This window comes from Lepidochelys olivacea (assembly GCF_965140295.1).
Source record: "Lepidochelys olivacea isolate rLepOli2 genome assembly, chromosome: 2".
NCBI lineage: Eukaryota > Metazoa > Chordata > Testudines > Cheloniidae > Lepidochelys > Lepidochelys olivacea.
The window spans coordinates 29,336,542-29,354,393 of record NC_140412.1 but is presented as its reverse complement, the minus strand read 5'-3'; the positions used below and the strand labels follow the sequence as shown (position 1 = coordinate 29,354,393).

At 42.9% G+C, this 17,852-nt stretch overlaps 1 protein-coding gene across 2 annotated transcripts in view; it reads right to left on the bottom strand.

The window, feature by feature from the left end:
- CSMD3 (CUB and Sushi multiple domains 3) overlaps positions 1 to 16,327 on the bottom strand; it is a 1,240,207-nt gene extending 1,223,880 nt beyond the window's left edge. For both annotated transcript variants that reach the window (XM_084620231.1, XM_084620232.1), the window contains exon 1: positions 16,013 to 16,327. In XM_084620231.1, coding sequence (XP_084476357.1) covers positions 16,013 to 16,190 — 178 coding nt within the window. In that variant the 5' untranslated portion in view covers positions 16,191 to 16,327. The remainder of the gene's footprint in view (positions 1 to 16,012) is intronic.
- Between the last annotated feature and the right edge of the window lie 1,525 nt (positions 16,328 to 17,852).

Genomic DNA, 17,852 nt, shown 5'->3' with positions numbered 1-17,852 from the left:
ATCATGGTCTTAATAAAGACACTGGATTTATGGCTTATTACAACATCAGCCAGTGTCAGCTGACTTGGACTCATAGGGCTTGGGCTAAGGGGCTGTTTAATTGTGGTGTAGACATTCATATTTGTGCTGCATCCTGAGCTCTGGGACCTTTCCACCTCACAGAGTCCTCCACCCCGAGTCCAAGTGTCTACACTGCAAGCCCAAGTCAGCTGGCATGGGTCAGCTGTGGGTTTTTAACTGCAGTTTAGACATACGCTCTGAGTACCTTTCCCAGACCTGAAGAAGAGCTCTGTGTACCTTGAAAGCTTGTCTCTCTCACAAACAGAAGTTGGTCCAACAAAAGATATTACCTCACCCAACTTGTCTGTCTGAGATGGCACATGAGCAATTTGGTCAGCACATAGGAGCTGTGAGAAGATGGAGCATAATCAATGCAGATGGAATTTTTACAGCTTCAAAATTAAATCACTGAAATAAAGCTAAGAAAACGGCTAAACCACTTTTGCTGGAACTTTCAATAAATAAATAACCAAAAATAAGATCAGCCTGAGACAAAAACCCAGCAGGAAAAATTTCAGTTCAAAATATTAAAGTTTGGCACAGTTATATAAGCAACTGAAAACAGGGTCTTATAATGGAAAGTATCAGGCAACCCTAACTATAGGCATCACTACAACAATCACAACTGGTTAAAGAGATATCAAACTGTAAGTTTATTTTACAGTAATTCCTGGATGCATACATGAAAAGGGGCAAACTTTGGTCTGACTCTCCATTCTTTGATATCAGTGGTTGTTTAGGGTGTTTAAAGAATAGAGAATAAGTCAAGTGTTTGAGGTCACTGACAGCTTCTACAATTCCACCACCTTTTCAAAAGGCATATAGTTTCTCTTCATCACTATCTCCAAAGGCTGATGACCAGCTGAGAATATAGCAATGCTATAGTTATGGTGGAAATGTTAAACACCAAGGTGTATTTTGTTGTTTGTTGTTTTCCCCTCAAGGATTTATATATTTAATTCCCTTGTGAAACATTAAATAGATAAAGAGGCATTTAGAAGTGCTACAATACATGTAATGACAGGTTTGTTAGCCTTTCCACTATGAACTCCATTTAACATTAGGAAGTTAGCATTTCCATCATTTCAGAAAATGTCAGACTGAAAGCTGGCACACAGATTAGCAGCCTGGATGCAAATTTGTTTACACAAAATATTTAAATCTGTTCAGATGTTTTTGATTCAGAGATCAGCCAGAAACTTTAAACTCTCAGGGTTTCTCATGTTTTTTTGCCAATTTCTATAACAAATTACAAGTTTTTTTTTTTTCGCAAGCAGCTAATACTAAGTGGATTAATTGCTTTTCAGTTGTTTTAAGTTTGAAACCATTTGTTTGGCTTAGTATTTGAGGTTGGAAAAAAAATTCAGATCTTGTGCTGTAGCTACTTTATTTAAACACCCTCTCGCCCCCACAACAGCATTCTGCAACAGTGCAAAAAACTTGATAAATACTCCCAGATTTTATTACTTCCTATTTTATTAGAATACAGTTGGACAACCTGCTGAGGATTGTAGCATGAGAAACTAAGTAGAAATAGAATAGCTAGATCCTACTATGTTCTGAGTGGTGCTGAGTGCCCTCAACTCCCATTGATTTAAAAAACAATTAATCCACTTTGTATTAATGATATTGACTTCTGTGTGAGTTTGAGGGTGCTTTTTATTGCTCAGGAGGAACTCAGAACCTTACAGGACTGTGCCCTTACAGATTTCCAATTTCATCAATTTCATCCCTTGCCTGGTATAAACAGTTTGCAGTATTGTCAGGCTGAACTTTTATAGAAAAAATATTTTGTTCATATAGCAATCTGTTATACTCTCATTGGAGTCAATGACAAAACTTCTATTGGTGTCAATGGAAGCAGACCCTAGTTCAATCTACACTAACAGATCCTCTAAAGAGACTGGTTTCAGAGTAACAGCCGTGTTAGTCTGTATTCACAAAAAGAAAAGGGGTACTTGTGGCACCTTAGAGACAAACCAATTTATTAGAGCATAAGCTAGTGAGCTGTAGCTCACGAAAGCTTATGCTCTAATAAATTGGTTAGTCTCTAAGGTGCCACAAGTACCCCTTTTCTTTTTTCTAAAGAGACTGTTATTGCATGATAAATCTTGTTACTTTTTTAAAATGTATTGACTTTTCCCTATAAGTAGTAATGTGTTTTGAATAGAAGGGGATGTGTCCATCATTAATCATAATGCAACATAACACAGAAAAGACAGCAATAATTCATAAGAAGAAACAATGAGAATGTAAAATATGGGAATTCAGTAGTTAATGAGAATATGGGCAAGTTGAAAATTATTTGTAAGAGACAGGTAACCATGAATAATTAATATTAATATAGGACCCAGAGGAATGCACAATCATCCAAGTGTACCAGATAAAGAATAGGCTCCTTACCCTAATGAGCTTAGTAATTAAAGACATAAGAAATTATGGTACATAAGAAACAGTACATATAAGCTTTGTGAAGACAAAAACAGTGGAAGAAAGTGAAAGAAAAAATGGATTAACTCAATATATCCAAATGAGTTTGGCCAATGAATACTCACCTGCAATGTGATGTATGTGGGTTTATTAGTGAAAGAGCAAAGTTCCTGGGAATGCAAAAAAGCCAACTCTCAAGTGACAGACACATTTCTACCTTGAAATGCATCTCTGTAGAAATGGCTTCATGAGGGTTCCACGTTCATTATATCTCATTGCTTCCATGTTGAAATTGCTCAAGTAAAAGATGTGTGTGGGGGGGGGGGTTGTTGTTTTTTTCAATTATCAACCCCACAAATTCACTTGGGCTTTGATAGCCACGCAGATTCTATTCTACCTTGTGCATCAACAGAATCAGAGGTTCTGCCCGGCCAATTATGCCCTGGGTGAAACCCTATTTTTTTAGATTATGCATTCACACATTTGCCTGTGTAATCTCATTAGCCTTCAGTAGGTTGCAATGTGTAGGAAAATAGCAGGGACAGCAGAGGAGAACTCAGAGGAGGGGGCAGATGTCAAATGTGGAGGCAAAGTCATCCATGAAATTTGACTATAGTTTCACAAGCTCCACAAGGTTTAGAGGACCCCTGCCTATTCTGTGAGGATCAAAACCATGCCCTAAAATGAGCATGCAAGAGAAACTCTAGAATCCTGACATTGCAGTGTTTGTAGTCTATGGCAAGAGTCCCAGTGACTTCAGTGGCCTATGAGAAAAGATTAGGGAATACTAAGGAACTTAGTAGCACATCCCTGGGAGCCCTGGGAAGCTAGGATGCAGGAGTCACTGAATATGGGGATGTTAGAGTCTAGCTGCCTGTGTTGACAACTGTTGATGTTATTGGTTGTTGTCTTCTCAGTGTTCGCTTACTATACAGACAGAAGCATTTTACATAAATCCCAAAGCAACTCCATGTTGGGCAAACACTTTAGTGAGAAAGTAATGTTGTAATGATGTTACGAAATTGACACGACATTGATTCTGTCATGCTTCATCTTTTACTTGAGCCTCAGAACTTTCCCCTTTTCCCCCTCCTGCTGAGGACAAAGATTTCACTGTGCGTATCACCTTTGTTCATATGTAGGAATTCTGGTAGGCATGATGCTGGTGCAGATTCTGCTGTTGCCTTCCTCCCCTGTGCAATGGACTGAAGATTAAGCCACATCATGGCCCCAGTAGGAGCTGAAAATGCATCTCTGAAGTACAACAATATTTACATCCCTCTGCAGTGTGGGGACCCTACTTTCACTATGCAGAGGCTGAGGTCTGAGTTTGGGGAAAAAATTTTCCTCTTCTCCTAAATGTGGTACATGGAGGCTAATTCAATGGCATCTTTTCAGGACCCACAAAGGCCTTCAAAAGACATGTCTTCCCAAATGTAAGTAGTGCTTCATTTTCCCAGGAAAGCACTGCAATGACTCAAGTAAAAGGAAGGGGGTGATATTGCTGGCAAAGTCTCTGAAGCTAAGAATAGTGAGGGTCATGTGAGGAGAATGAAGATACTGTGGATGATCATCCCATTTGCGGAATGGGAGAAAGTAATAGATGTCAGGAGCAGATGTTTAAAGTAAAAGCTTTGTCTAAAGGTGTCATGGGGATATTGGACAAGAGTATGGCTGGATAGCTAGTAGAGAAGTGGGCTTTAATTTTCCATTTTTGTATTAAAAAATCAGCATGACAAGCATTCTCTGCAATCAGTTCACCTCTGCAGTGGCACAAAAACTTTTTTCTAGTCCACAGAACATAAGATATTGCACATTTCTTTCTTAAGTTCAGGATCTGTTATGTATCTTAGATTAATATAATTCTGAAGAAAAATGGAGACATTTTAGCTGGTTATTGTGCAAGGATTTCTTGCCAGTTCACTTGCTTTCTTCCTTGCTTTATTTCCATTTGAAAGCTGCTAAGAACTTTGAAATGTTAGAAGTAGCCCTGGGAGGGATGGAGTATTGGTTAGAGTACAGGTGAGATGATCTAAGGTGCAGATCATGTGGTGTATCAGTGTATTACATGTATATCATCACAATGTAATCATACACACACAAATATGTATATATAAAGTTGCATTTCATTGTCATAAAGATGTTAGAGAAATTGTTTGGACCTTGCCATTTCAATTACATATTATCATTATATTTAGACCTCCTATAATACTCATGACAACTCTCATGTTATGCAAGCTGCCCTACTGAAATCTATAGGACCATTTCTATGGCTGATTAAGGAGAGTAATGTTTAGCAAATACATGATTAGGAACTCTCTTGTGGAATGGACTTTTAAAAGAAGACACCTGGTGAGCACAGACATGTTTAAGAATGACTACATAGTTATGTATAAGAATAGGTTAAGCATGTTTGACAGAAGTGCAGCTATCGGCTCCCCCCCCACCCCCAGCAATATGCACACATGAAAATTCACAAAAGTGAATGGGCTGAATTTAGTACGGAGTTGTGTGCCGTGGATATATACAGAGATCTGTGACCTTTATTCTTTTTCTTTTGTTTATCCTCCTTTCAGTTAACTGCACAGATCTCCCAGAGGTCAGAATTTGGACATTTGTTTTTCAATTTATTTCTACTCTTGAAACCACAGAAGTGTCATGTTTTGTAGGATCAGAGGCTGTTTTTTTGTTGTGACAAATGTAAAGAAAATATTAGCAAAAGATGAAAAGAGTAAAACAGATGTGAAAATTGTTTCTGTTCTTTGTTTTCGTTAATTACTTCTACTTTTCAAACTTTACCTAATACTTAGAACAAGTTTTAGGATTGGATACAAAGTAAAAATGAAATCTATTCATGTAATTGAAGTTGGGAATATTCTAAACTGAAATCTCGATTTCTTTACCATTGTCAGCCACCTATTACTAGTTGTAGAACATTTTATTACATAACCGAAATTTTAATAAAAATATTAAAACCCGGTTGTAACCTGGCAGTAGTTCAGCGTATGTCCTGCCAAAAAAGCACAGGCACTCTGTGATCTTACAGACATAAAATAAACATCTCGTTATTCCAATGTCATTACACTGAATTTAGTAGGCCTACGTTTAAAGGGGTTGACATGCTCAGCGGTATGACATAAAGACACAGAACATTTTCTAATTGTATTCAGAATATATAATTTATTTTCTTCATCCAGAGCCATGGACAATTTACTTTAGCAATGCTGCAGTCTGTAATGCAATGTGAGATTTCCAAAGGGCACTTCTATTGAATATTTTTAATGTCTTGTGAAATGTATTGTCTCTCTTGTGATTTATTTTTCAGAGACAAAAGAAATATCTGTTCTGAAAACTGCAATCCAAGATGCAGTGTCAATTTAAGCTCTCCAAGACCCTATTCCTACTACTATTGAAGCCAGCAGAAGCTCTGACATTGCCTCCAATGTGACCAGTGTCAGGTTGTTTATAAGCTTACTTTAAACCCTACTTCATAAATGCCATGGCCCTTTGGATCAAAAAAGCAAAATGTAACTTTTGAGCAAAATGTTAAAACAATTGTTTTAATTATACAAAATAGAAAATTATAAATAAAAATTACAGAGTAATCAAGAGAGCAAATTACGGCACGATGTGAAGTTTCTGAGTACTCAGTGTCCTGAATAACCAGCTAAGCAGGTCAAAAAAACCTCTTGCATTCAAGATCTACTATTTCAATGTGATGAAGGGAAGAAGAGGGACAATAATAATACTTTGCACTTCTGTAGGTTCTTGCCCTTTGAGGATTTCTACGTATGTTTAAAAACATCCATTAATTCAGCCTCACAACACTACAATGATGAAGATAAGGAATATATAAGGATCATTTTACCCACCACTGAAACGCAGCCACCTCTGAGATAGGATGTGTCAACCTGTTTAAGAGATTACAGTAGCAACACACAATAGTTCAAGGCAAAAAATAGCATCAGCGTATCTCTCCTTAGTAGAAGTTTTCTTACCACTGAACATCATTTTATGGAAACTAGATTAACAAAACTGTTCCTAAATCAATAGGTGTAGATAACCATGTCATTTAATTCTGGATGTGCCACAAGTTACATTTCCTTTAATAATTGGCATATTTTTCTGTTCATCAGGCCTTTTATTAGCACTCTGTTACATATCACTACTTGCACTGTAATTTTGTTAGTGAAACAATTTATGTGTATTTGTATATTTTCATTGGGAGATTGTGAATATTATGAATAGATGACAAGCATGGGTGTAATGGATGGGTTAGTGGACATGAACATTTCAGATTTCTAGCTACATCTCTGTAATCTAAAGATGTAGTCTATTGAATTTCAAAATAATGTCAAATACAGATAGATCCAAATAGGAAATAGTCAAGCAGATACATCAAACATCTACAGTGAGTTTGGGTTTCTTCCTTCTTCGGGTGCTAAAATGTGCTTCTGGCTATCAGAATAATAGGATGTGATGATTATATATATATATATATATATATATATATATAATAGATTTTAAGGCCAGGAGGGACCCTTATGAACATCAAGTCTTACTAGGGTGATCAGATAGCAAGTGTAAAAAATCGGGACATGGGGTGGAAGGTAATAGGCATCTATGTAAGAAAAAGCCCCAAATAATCGGGACTGTCCCTATAAAATCAGGACATCTGGTCACTCTAAGTCTTACCTCCTGCATAACACAAGCCACAGAACCTCACCCAGTAGTTTCAACATCAAGCCCAAAGCTTCTGTTTGATCTATAGCAAAGATCTTCAGTATTGAGTTAAAGACTTCAAGTGATAAAGACTCTACCACATCCCTCAGTAAATTGTTTCTAAGGTTAATTATACTCACTGTTAAAAACGTGCAGCTTATTTCTATGATATAATATAAATAAGACTGCATGATGATCCTGTAGGATCCATGGGAAGCTCCCAAGCCCATCTCTTTGTATCCACATGGTGTCTTATATTTGGAGCATGCAGAGGTGTAATCAGGAAGGCCAAAGCATAATTGAAGTTGCAACTAGCAAGGGATGTGAAGGGTAACAAGAAGGGTTTCTACAGGTATGTTAGCAACATGAAGGTCAGGGAAAGTGTGGGGCCATTACTGAATGGGGGAGGCAACCTAGTGACAGATGATGTGGAAAAAGCTGAAGTACTCAGTGCTTTTTCTTTTGCTTCAGTCTTCACAGACAAGGTCAGTTCCCAAACTGCTGCACTGGGCAGCACAGTACAGGGAGGAGGTGAGCAGCCCTCAGTGGTGAAAGAACAGGTTAAGGACTATTTAGAAAAGTTGGACTTGCACAAGTCCATGGGTCCAGAACTAATGCATCTGAGAGTGCTGAGGGACTTGGCTGATGTAATTGCAGAGCCATTGGCCAGTATCTTTGAAAACTCGTGGCGACTGGGGGAGGTTCCAGACAATTGGAAAAAGGCAAATATAGCGCCCATCTATAACTGGCTCTGTGGATATGGGGAAAGTGGTGGATGGGATATATCTGGACTTTAGCAAAGCTTTTGATACGGTCTCCCACAGTATTCTTGCCAGCAACTTAAAAAAGTATGGATTGGATGAATGGACTAGAAGGTGGATAGAAAGCTCACTAGATCATCGGGCTCAACGGGTAGTGATCAATGGCTCGATGTCTAGTTGGCAGCCAATATCAAGCAGAATGCCCCAGGGGTCCCTCCTGGGGCCAGTTTTGTTCAACGTCTTCATTAATGATCTGGATGATGGGATGGATTGCACCCTCAGCAAGTTCGCAGATGACACTATGCTGCGGGGCGAGGTAGAAACGGTGGAGGGTAGGGATAGGGTCCAGCGTGACCTAGACAAATTGGAGGATTGGGCCAAAAGAAATCTGATGAGGTTCAATGAGAACAGGTGCAGAGTCCTGCACTTAGGACGGAAGAATCCCATGCACTGCTAGAGGCTGGGGACTGACTGGCTAAGCGGCAGTTCTGCAGAAAAGGACCTGGGGATTACAGTGGATGAGAAGCTGTATATGAGCCAACAATGTGCCCTTGTTGCCAAGAAGGCTAATGGCATATTGGACTGCATTAGTAGTAGTGTTGCCAGCAGATCAAGGTAAGTGATTCTTCCCCTTTATTCAGCACTGGTGAGGCCACAACTGGAGTTTTGCATCCAGTTTTGGGCCCCCCACTACAGAAAGGATGTGGACAAATTAGAGAGAGTCCAGCAAAGGGCAATGAAAATGATTAGGGGGCTGGGGTACATGGCTTATGAGGAGAGGCTGAGGGAACTGGGCTTATTTAGTCTGCAGAAGAAAAGAGTGAGGGGAGATTTGATAGCAGCCTGAAGGGGGGTTCCAAAAAGGATGGAGCTAGGCTATTCTTAGTGGTGGCAGATGACGGAACAAGGAGAAATGGGCTCAAGTTGCAGTTGGGGAGGTCTAAGTTGTATATTAGGAAAAAACATTTCACTAGGAGGGTGGTGAAGCACTGGAATGGGTTACCTAGGGAGGTGGTGGAATCTCCATCCTTTGAGGTTTTTAAGGCCTGGCTTGAGAAAGCCCTGGCTGGGATGATTTAGTTGGTGTTGGTCCTGCTTTGAGCAGGGGTTGGACTAGATGACCTCCTAAGGTCTCTTCCAACCCTAATATTTTATGATTCTATGTCTGTTAACTCTTTGGGGCAAATGTCACACACACACACACACAATGATGCTGTCTGAAGATTTTATCTGCACTTTCTTATAATGATCTACATAACTCATGAGTACCTTTGCCATTTATGAGTAACCTCATCATCCCCTGATAAACCTTTATACTAGGGCTGTCAAGCAATTAAAAAAATCAATAGCGATTAATCGTGCGATTAAAAAAAGTAATCACGATTAATTGTGTGATTAAATAATTAATTAATATTAATCACATGATTAATTGCACTGTTGAACAATGATGTGATACCATTTATTTAAATATTTTGGGTGTTTTCTATATTTTCAAATATATTGATTTCAATTACAACACAGAATACAAAGTGTACAGTGCTCACTTTATATTTATTTTTATTACAAATATTTGTAAGAAAAACAAAATAAATAGTATTTTTAAATTCACCTAATACTGTTACGGAATCCCTTTACCATGAAAGTTGAACATACAAATGTAGAATGATGTACAACCCCCCCCATTCAAAAATAAAACAATATAAAACTTTAGAGCCTACAAGTCCACTCAGTCCTATTTCTTGTTCAATCAATCACTCAGAAAAACAAGTTTGTTTACAGTTTCAGGAGATAATGCTGCCCTCTTCTTGTTTACAATGTCATCTGAAAGTGAGAACGGGCATTTGCATGGCACCGCAAGATATATTTACATGCCAGATGCGCTAAAGATTCACATGCGTCTTCATGCTTCAGCCACCATTCCAGAGGACATACATCCATGCTGATGATAGGTTGTGCTTGATAATGATCCAAAGCTGTGTGGATCGCACATGTTCATTTTCATCATCTGAGTCTGAGTTCATTTCATCATCTGAGATGCCACCCGCAAAAGGTTGATTTTCTTTTTTGGTGGTCTGGGTTCTGTAGTTTTCGCATCAGAGTGTTGCTCTTTTAAGACTTTTAAAAGTATGCTCCACACCTCATCCTTCTCAGATTTTGGAAGGCACTACAGACTCTTAAACCTTGGGTCAAGTGCTGTAGCTATCTTTAGAAATCTCACATTAGTACCTTCTTTGCCTTTTGTCAAATCTGCAGTGAAAGTGTTCTTAGAACAACAGCATGTGCTGGGTCATCATCTGAGACTGCTATAACATGAAATATATTGCAGAATGCGGGTAAAACAGAGCAGGAGACATACAGTTCTCCCAAGGAGTTCAATCACTAAGTAATTAACATATTATTTTTAACGAGCATCATTAGCATAGACGCATGTCCTCTGGAATGGTGGCAGAAGCATGAAGGGGTATATGAATGTTTAGCATAAATTCCTTGCAATGCTGGCTACAAAGTGCCATGTGAATGCCTGTTCTCACTTTCTGGTGACATTGTAAATAAGAAGTGGGCAGCATTATTTCCTGTAAATGTAACCAAACGTGTTTGAGTGATTGGCTGAAAAAGAAGTAGGACTGAGTGGACTTGTAGGCTCTAAAGTTTTACATTGTTTTGTTTTTGAGTTCAGTTATGTAACAAAAAAATTCTACATTTGTAAATTGCACTTTCAGGATAAAGATATTGCACTACAGTACTTGTATGAGGTGAATTGAAAAATACAATTTCTTTTGTTTATAATTTTTACAGTGCAAATATTTGTAATCAAAATAAAAATATAAAGTGAGCACTGTACACTTTGTATTCTGTATTGTAATTGAAATCAATATGTTGAAAAATGTAGAAAAACATCCAAAATATTTAATAAATTGCAATTGGTATTCTATTGTTTAACAGTGCGATTAAAACTGCGATTAATCGTGATTAATTTTTTAAATCACAATTAATTTTTTTGAGCTAATCATGCAAATTAACTGTGATTAATGGATAGCCCTACTTTATGTGACACCATGCACTTGCACAGGCATGAACTGTGCTTATCTACTGTCTGATAACAATTAGTGAAACAACATTTAGACAAGGCCTGCAGTGTCTGCTATTTTATGTATGGGGACTTCTGGAAAGGAGGGGGTGCAGTTAAACATCCCCTCCCAATTCTTCCCTAACTTAAACCAGGCTTGTCCTTTAAAGTCATGTTCATGAGGTTGAAGATGCAAGGCAGCACTTATCGGACTGTATATTCCCCTGCCTTTTGCCAGGTGCAGGCAGGGGTGCTGGAGCAATTTGTACAGTGTGGGTGCTGCCAGCCATTGAACCAAACTGCATATGATGGAAACCTCTTCAAGCTGGGGGTGCTACAGCATTCCCCCACACCCCCAGTTCTAGCACCTCTGGGTCCAGGAAGGCGAGAGCCCTTGAAGGGCACTGGCATGGGTGGTTATTTTTCTATCCTAAACATCACAGGCAAAACCTGCCGCGTATCCATCGCGTTAGAGCCAAGAAGAGCCAAGGGGCGGCTAATGATGCAGGTGTAACTGACTAGGCGCCGCCCGGGCTGGCTGGCCCCACAGGGCCCCCTGCTAAGTGAGGGCGCGCAGCTCGCTGCCTGCAGGGCTGTGTGGGCTCAGGGCAAGTCCGCGGCGGCGCTCGCCTGTTGCTCCTGCCCATTCTGGGAGGCAGTGAGGTGACGAGCCCCCGTGGGAGCCCAAACTCCCCCAGGGCAGGGAAGGGGCCAGCTAGTTCTCCTGGGCGGGGCTTCCCCCCCTGCCAGCGCCTTGAGAGGCAGGGGCAGAGCCCCGCACTCAGCATAGTGCCCCCACAGGGGGCTTGTTAACTTTACAGTCGTCAGCGCAAACTTCCCCAGCTTCCAGGAAGGGGCGCGGTGCTGGGTGGTGCGTCTTTGCGCAGGAGGACAGGGCGAAGGGGGGTGTCCGTGCGGCGGCCGCTCAGCTGAAAGTCCCCGGGACGTGGTCAGGTCTCTAGTAAATACCCACCCCCCTCCTCTCCCCCCCCCCCCAGAACTGCAGCCGCAGCAGCGATCATCTGGCGAGGATCATCCGCTTCGGCGCCCCGAAAGCTCATCGTCCAAAAAGCCTCCCCTGGGTCAGTTCATGCCCCTCGCACGAAGGGCAGCTTCTCCCCGCTCCCCTCCAGCCAATCGATTCGGGAAAAGGCAACAAAGAGTGAACGGGAAACAAATGAGCCGCGTGTGGGAGGCGGGCGAATAAATATAGGGCGCATCTTCTCCCGGCTAACTAGCCCCCCGTGCCACCCAGAGAGGGGGCAGAGAGACCCCTTCTATCTCCCGCGGCCTCTCCCTCGCCGCGGGAAGGGTCACCGCAAGGAGCCAGCGCAAATCTCACTCTTTTCCCTTTCTTTTCAAAGTTACCCTGGCTCAGACAACCACAGCCCCAGCCTGGAGAAACCCCAGCGCAGGGAACGCTTCCTGTTCCCAACCCCAAGGACGCTTGCGGCTCTCGGACTTTGGGCGGCAGCTCAGAGGAGGTAGAAGAGGCATGTCCTTGTTCCCTTGCTGGCTGTTATTTTCACGAACAGACAACGGGTATCTCTCCCAGTCCCAGGAGCCGGTTCTGGACAGCCAGGAGCTTAGGGCTTTACCTCCAGCACGCAGAGAAACCCGCTGCAGCGCCGTGCACCATTTGTGGGCACGGAAGGGCTGCCAGGGCTGATGGAGTTGGGCGGGGAGGATTGACTCTCTGCGTCTCCAAAGATTAGTTGGTATTTTTCCTGCCTAAATGACGTTCTCGTTTATTCCTGTTCCTAAGGGTGCGTGGGAAGGTTGAGGGGATGGGAGAGTGGAATCGGTGTGTACACATTTCCAGGGAATAAACCGCCCTGCCGCTCCAACACAAATGTGTCTCCCAGCCGGGCAGCTGGGGCAGGGATGACCCTGCTTGGCAATGGCGATCATCTGTGAAGTCATCCTCCTTGCACTTGTGAAAGGTGCCGTTTCTTCGCTTTCCTACTCCCCTGCAATCCTGGGAGGACTGACTTGGCAATTGACCAACTGAATGGCTCTTCTCCTGAAAGGGGATTGTGTGAGCCGTGCATGCTCTGAATTCCCAATCATTGTAGCCCCGTTGTAGGAGTTCTGACATACGTATTACTAGGGTTTTTTGTGTGTGGGTGGGTTTTTTGTTTGGTTGGTTTTTTTTACCGTGCAGACACAGGCATTTGGGGAACTTAACCCTTCACTGCTATTGGTGTAGAAATACAGAGGCGCGGGACGGAAATCGGTGCCGAGATCTGAAATTTCCAGAAACTGTGAACGCGTGCACATAATGCACATACAAAAATATGGGGGACCCCCACACCCACAATAGACACAGACATTGGTATAAGCTTCCCCGAGTAAGATGGGACTTGGAAAGCAGATGTAGAGGTAATGGAATTATCCTTGGACCAAGACTTTAGGGGGCAGTAGTAGGGCAGACAGTAGTGGCATGGGACCTCTAGAGGCAGGAGCAGAAAGAGACTCCGGGAACACACCATCCTGCGAGACAGTGATAAAATAGCCAGGTTTGGGATGAAGCCGCAATGAAAGGTACTGGCTGGTGGGGCCTAGGCAACCCTAGCAGTGTCAGTGAGTGATAAGGAGGCAGTGGAAGAGCGGACAAGGACCTGGCAAGCAGGGACCATGATAGGGGGCCTTGGCATCAGTGGGGTGGGCAGATGCTGCGTGTTTGGGTGTCCCCTTTCTTCCAACAGCTGGAGTGCTTGCAAAGGGCAGATATTCAGTCTGTGCACCTGCCAAGGTTTCCGGGAGCAGGGGAACCTTCCTGACACAAAATGTAAATCCAGGTAAAATGCATTCATTCAGGGAAACGTACAGCGCTCACAAGACGTGCAATGCTGCTCTCAGCACAGGCCAATACTTTCCAACCTGGCACTCTCAAGGGAATCCATATCTAGGCATCCAGTCTAAACCTGTCTGATGCTCATGTGCGCTGAGGATCTATAACTCCACCTGAAGTCTATGGCGTTCAGCCCCTGAGATATCTGGCACTGTATTTTGACAACTGTACCCCTGAGAGCATCTTTCTGAATGTACGTGCGGCCAGGAAACACAGAGGCGCTAATATTGTGCAGTCCTGGCTTCATCCTGTCAATGGAGGGTTTTCTGCATGTCTTCCCAATTTTCGCACTGAATATCTGTCGTGCTTCTTCCTTTCTCCCCGCAAGGGCAACTGTAGCTGTTATTCAACAGCTGCTATGAAAACTTACACTCAAGCCACGGTCAGCACCCCACAGCCAGGACAAAATCATATATGTCTTTAATTTTGTAGGATGCTGCCTCCACGCGACTCCTATTCACAAAGCAACTGTTTCACAATAGCAGCTGCCAGAGTCATCCATTAACCAGCATAGCCTTCGATCAGGCACATTTCAGGGTAATACGGTTTTGCAGAGAACAGACTGATGACATTCGGATGAAAACACGTCACACAGAGAATGTATTAATGAGCTCGTTTTAAAAAAAAATGACCCACATGACATGGTTTGGTCCTGATCTCTGAGCCAAAGCGCAGACCTGTTTCAGAAATGGGCAAACAATCTGGGACCAGCTTGCTTCAAGGTACGTAAACACGGGAAAGCTTCCTGTAATTAGAAGGTATATTAAAATTCCGGGCATGCTTCCGCGCATCAGCTATAGTGTCGAGATAACGTGCGATGAGGTAAACCCCTACAACAACACCCCTAGGAAACATGAATTATCATTTCCAATGGGATGCAAACGGAGCTGCTTTCTGTGTGGGAACAACCAGCTGCAACGCTCTACAATCAACTGTTTCATAAAAGCCCAACGCAGACAGCAGTTCAGGGAAGGCACCCGTTTTAACAAGAGAAACCTCCATACAGTTAGTATGGACGCAACCTCGATAGGCAACAACCGAGTCTTCAAACTCGCAGAGGATCGATACTGTCTACTAGACATTCTGGGTGCGTGTGTGTGGCGCAGGGGGTAAGCAGGGGATTAATCAGAAATTAAAGAATTATCCACAATCAGAGATTATTTTGGGTATCGGAGAATGGCCAGCAGGATGCGAAGAGTCCCAGCGCAGATCCCTTTGCTGGAGACACACTTGGTGTGGGTCAGCACTTCCCCATGTAGTGAGGTCTGCCTAATATTCGAGGGGCACATTGTTCAAACGACACATTTCTTTTTGTGATGCCATTTCCCTGTACCTGTTTGCACCCAATCACTTAACGCAGATCCTTATATTTCAACTAAAGACTTTCTTTCTGTCCTCCATACATTAAAAAAAAAAAAAAAAAAGACAGAGAGAGAGAGAGAGATACGGGGCTCGATCTTTGAACTCAACGGCATATCATGCCTCCAAAGATGATTTTTTTTTTTAACACAGCTGTTCTGCAACCAAAGAACCCGGCATGCATACACACGTGTGTGAAAAACGCCTTTATGTCTTTAGATACATTACATACACTCGCACCCCCCCCCCGCACCCCCGCCCTCCCCCCCCCCCCCACCGTGCACCTCTCTAACTTTCCTTACGGAATGGTTAAACTAATCAGTGCATTGATACAAATATTCCCGCAAAGATCCGTTTGTTTGACCGGAGGCGGGGGGGGGGGAGGGAATCCCCACCAACACCACCACCACCCTAGAAAAGTCATCCACTGGGTTTGGGCTTGAATATACACTAGTTAGAGGCTATATGAACCAACTCACGTATCCGTTTGAGCATACTGCAAGAATATTTATTGAGCCTCAGCTCAGTCACTGCATTGAACACCAAGGCTTGCTTGGCTGGCAAGCAATTGCATTTCCTAATTCAGAAGAGAGCTCTGATTCAGCTCCTTCTCTCCCCCCCCCCCAACCTTTTAATTATCATGTATTTGTTCAAATTGTAAAGTACCCCCGGTGAAACCTTTGTAAAGGGCGAGAACTCAGAACGCCCAGACCGAAAGCAAAGGGTCCCCTACAAAATGCCCCCCAAACACCACCCTACCTTGCACATAGGAAACCAGCAATAAAAAGACGAGGTTCCAAAATGTAAATCCACTTTTAATCCCCATTTTCTTCAGCAGCATGAAGTCCAGCCGGCCACATTTAGTACATCCCCTGTCCCAAAAGTCTGCTATTTTCGACTCCTTTGCACGGATTTCCCCTTTGCAGATCCCTGTCATATTATTCGGGAGAGCTCCTAATTCCTATTCCTTGGCCAGGCGCAGTGGAGTTGTTGCTGTTGATGGTGCGCGGTCACAGCTCAGAGTGAATGGTGTTTCTGGGATACCACAGCAACCTTGACGAGGACTCAACCATCTCTCCAACAGGGGCACAGAGTCTCAGCTACTCTCGATTGTGTCTCTTCCTTCCCCCACCCCTGCCCGTTACCCCCACCTTCACAATCAAAAAACACCACAATTCTGGCTTGTTACAGCATCCCCCAGGAACCCAGGGAGAGCATCTTAAAAGCCCAGACAATCTCCTGAATGAACTCCGAACAGTATTTGCTATTGAGGTTCTTCTCTCACCCCCCCCCCCCCCCGCCCTAGAAGATCAATTCTGCCCAGGAAAGCAGCTCAAGAAATAATACACTAGTGGGATTTTCATAGTTGCCTGAAGGAACATCTAGGAGCTAATGCAGCAAGATACATCCATCCTGCTGTCGTTGGACAGGATAATCCGTAGCATATTATTAAAAATGCGTCTGTGATGTTTAAGTCTGGGAGCATCACCACTCTCACATAACACACACACACACAAACTAAATTGGTGCACACACCTTTCATAGTAACGTGTTGCTCCTGGAGCTGCGCTGGATTTTTTTTTTTAAACCTAACCATTGTATTGCATTGTACGGCAGAATTAACTGCAGGCAGATATTTCAAAGATCAGAGCTTTTGCAAACAGACGCAGATCTGCTCCTTGAAGCATGCAAAATTTTCCATATTGCAAAATGTTGCTCTCGTTTCCCTTTTAAAGGGTGCTGCAGTTTAATCCCCTCTCTTTGTTGCCACCCTGTCCATAGATCACTTGTCTTAATTTTTTTTTTTTTAAGTATCCACAAACATGTAAATTGGGGGAATTCTTGCAAATAAATGTGAAGCAACGTTGTATCTCAGCCCAAAGGGTTAATGTTCGGCAAGGAAAGAGCACTTGCGCCATCTACCGGCCGCCAGGCGACCTCTGCCTCCTTCCCACGATTTGTAGCAGGGTCCTATTTCTGGGCAACGTCAGTGAGAAGGGATAATTTGGCTTCATTTTACAAGTCACAGGGGGTTGGGGGGGGGGGGGAGAGGGGAGATCCGGGCATAAACAAAAGCAGCGTGCCCTATAGATTCTGCTCTTTTCCCGGACAGGATAGGTAAAAGGGGCTGGGCCAGGTGGAGGGAATTGCCATTATGGATCAGAAAAATGCCGCATTCCCTTCTCCTTGAAGAGCTTCTCGCATCTGCCTCACTCTTGGCTTGAAACGAATGATGAAACAAACCATGTTGGCGGGGGGGCGGTAGGGGGGCGAAGGAGTTGTCCCGCTGTAGAGAAGGCAGCCATTGGCTAAATCTACATGCTAAACCCAAGTCACTGCTTTAGTGTGTGTGTGTGTGTGTGTGAGCTGCTAAATGAGACTGCATGTTAGTGTCAATGTGTTGTGTTTGTATGTGTGCAAAATGTTTGTGTGTGAGAGTTAATGGGCACCTAATCAGTGTGTTGGTATGTGTGTTTATGCATGTGGGAAGCTTTTATTTGAAAACACGTGTGTGATGGGAGTGGATTTTGTGTGTGTGTGTGTGAAGGGTACACACGTGTGTATGTGTATATGTGTGTGACACGAGTGTGTGTACGTG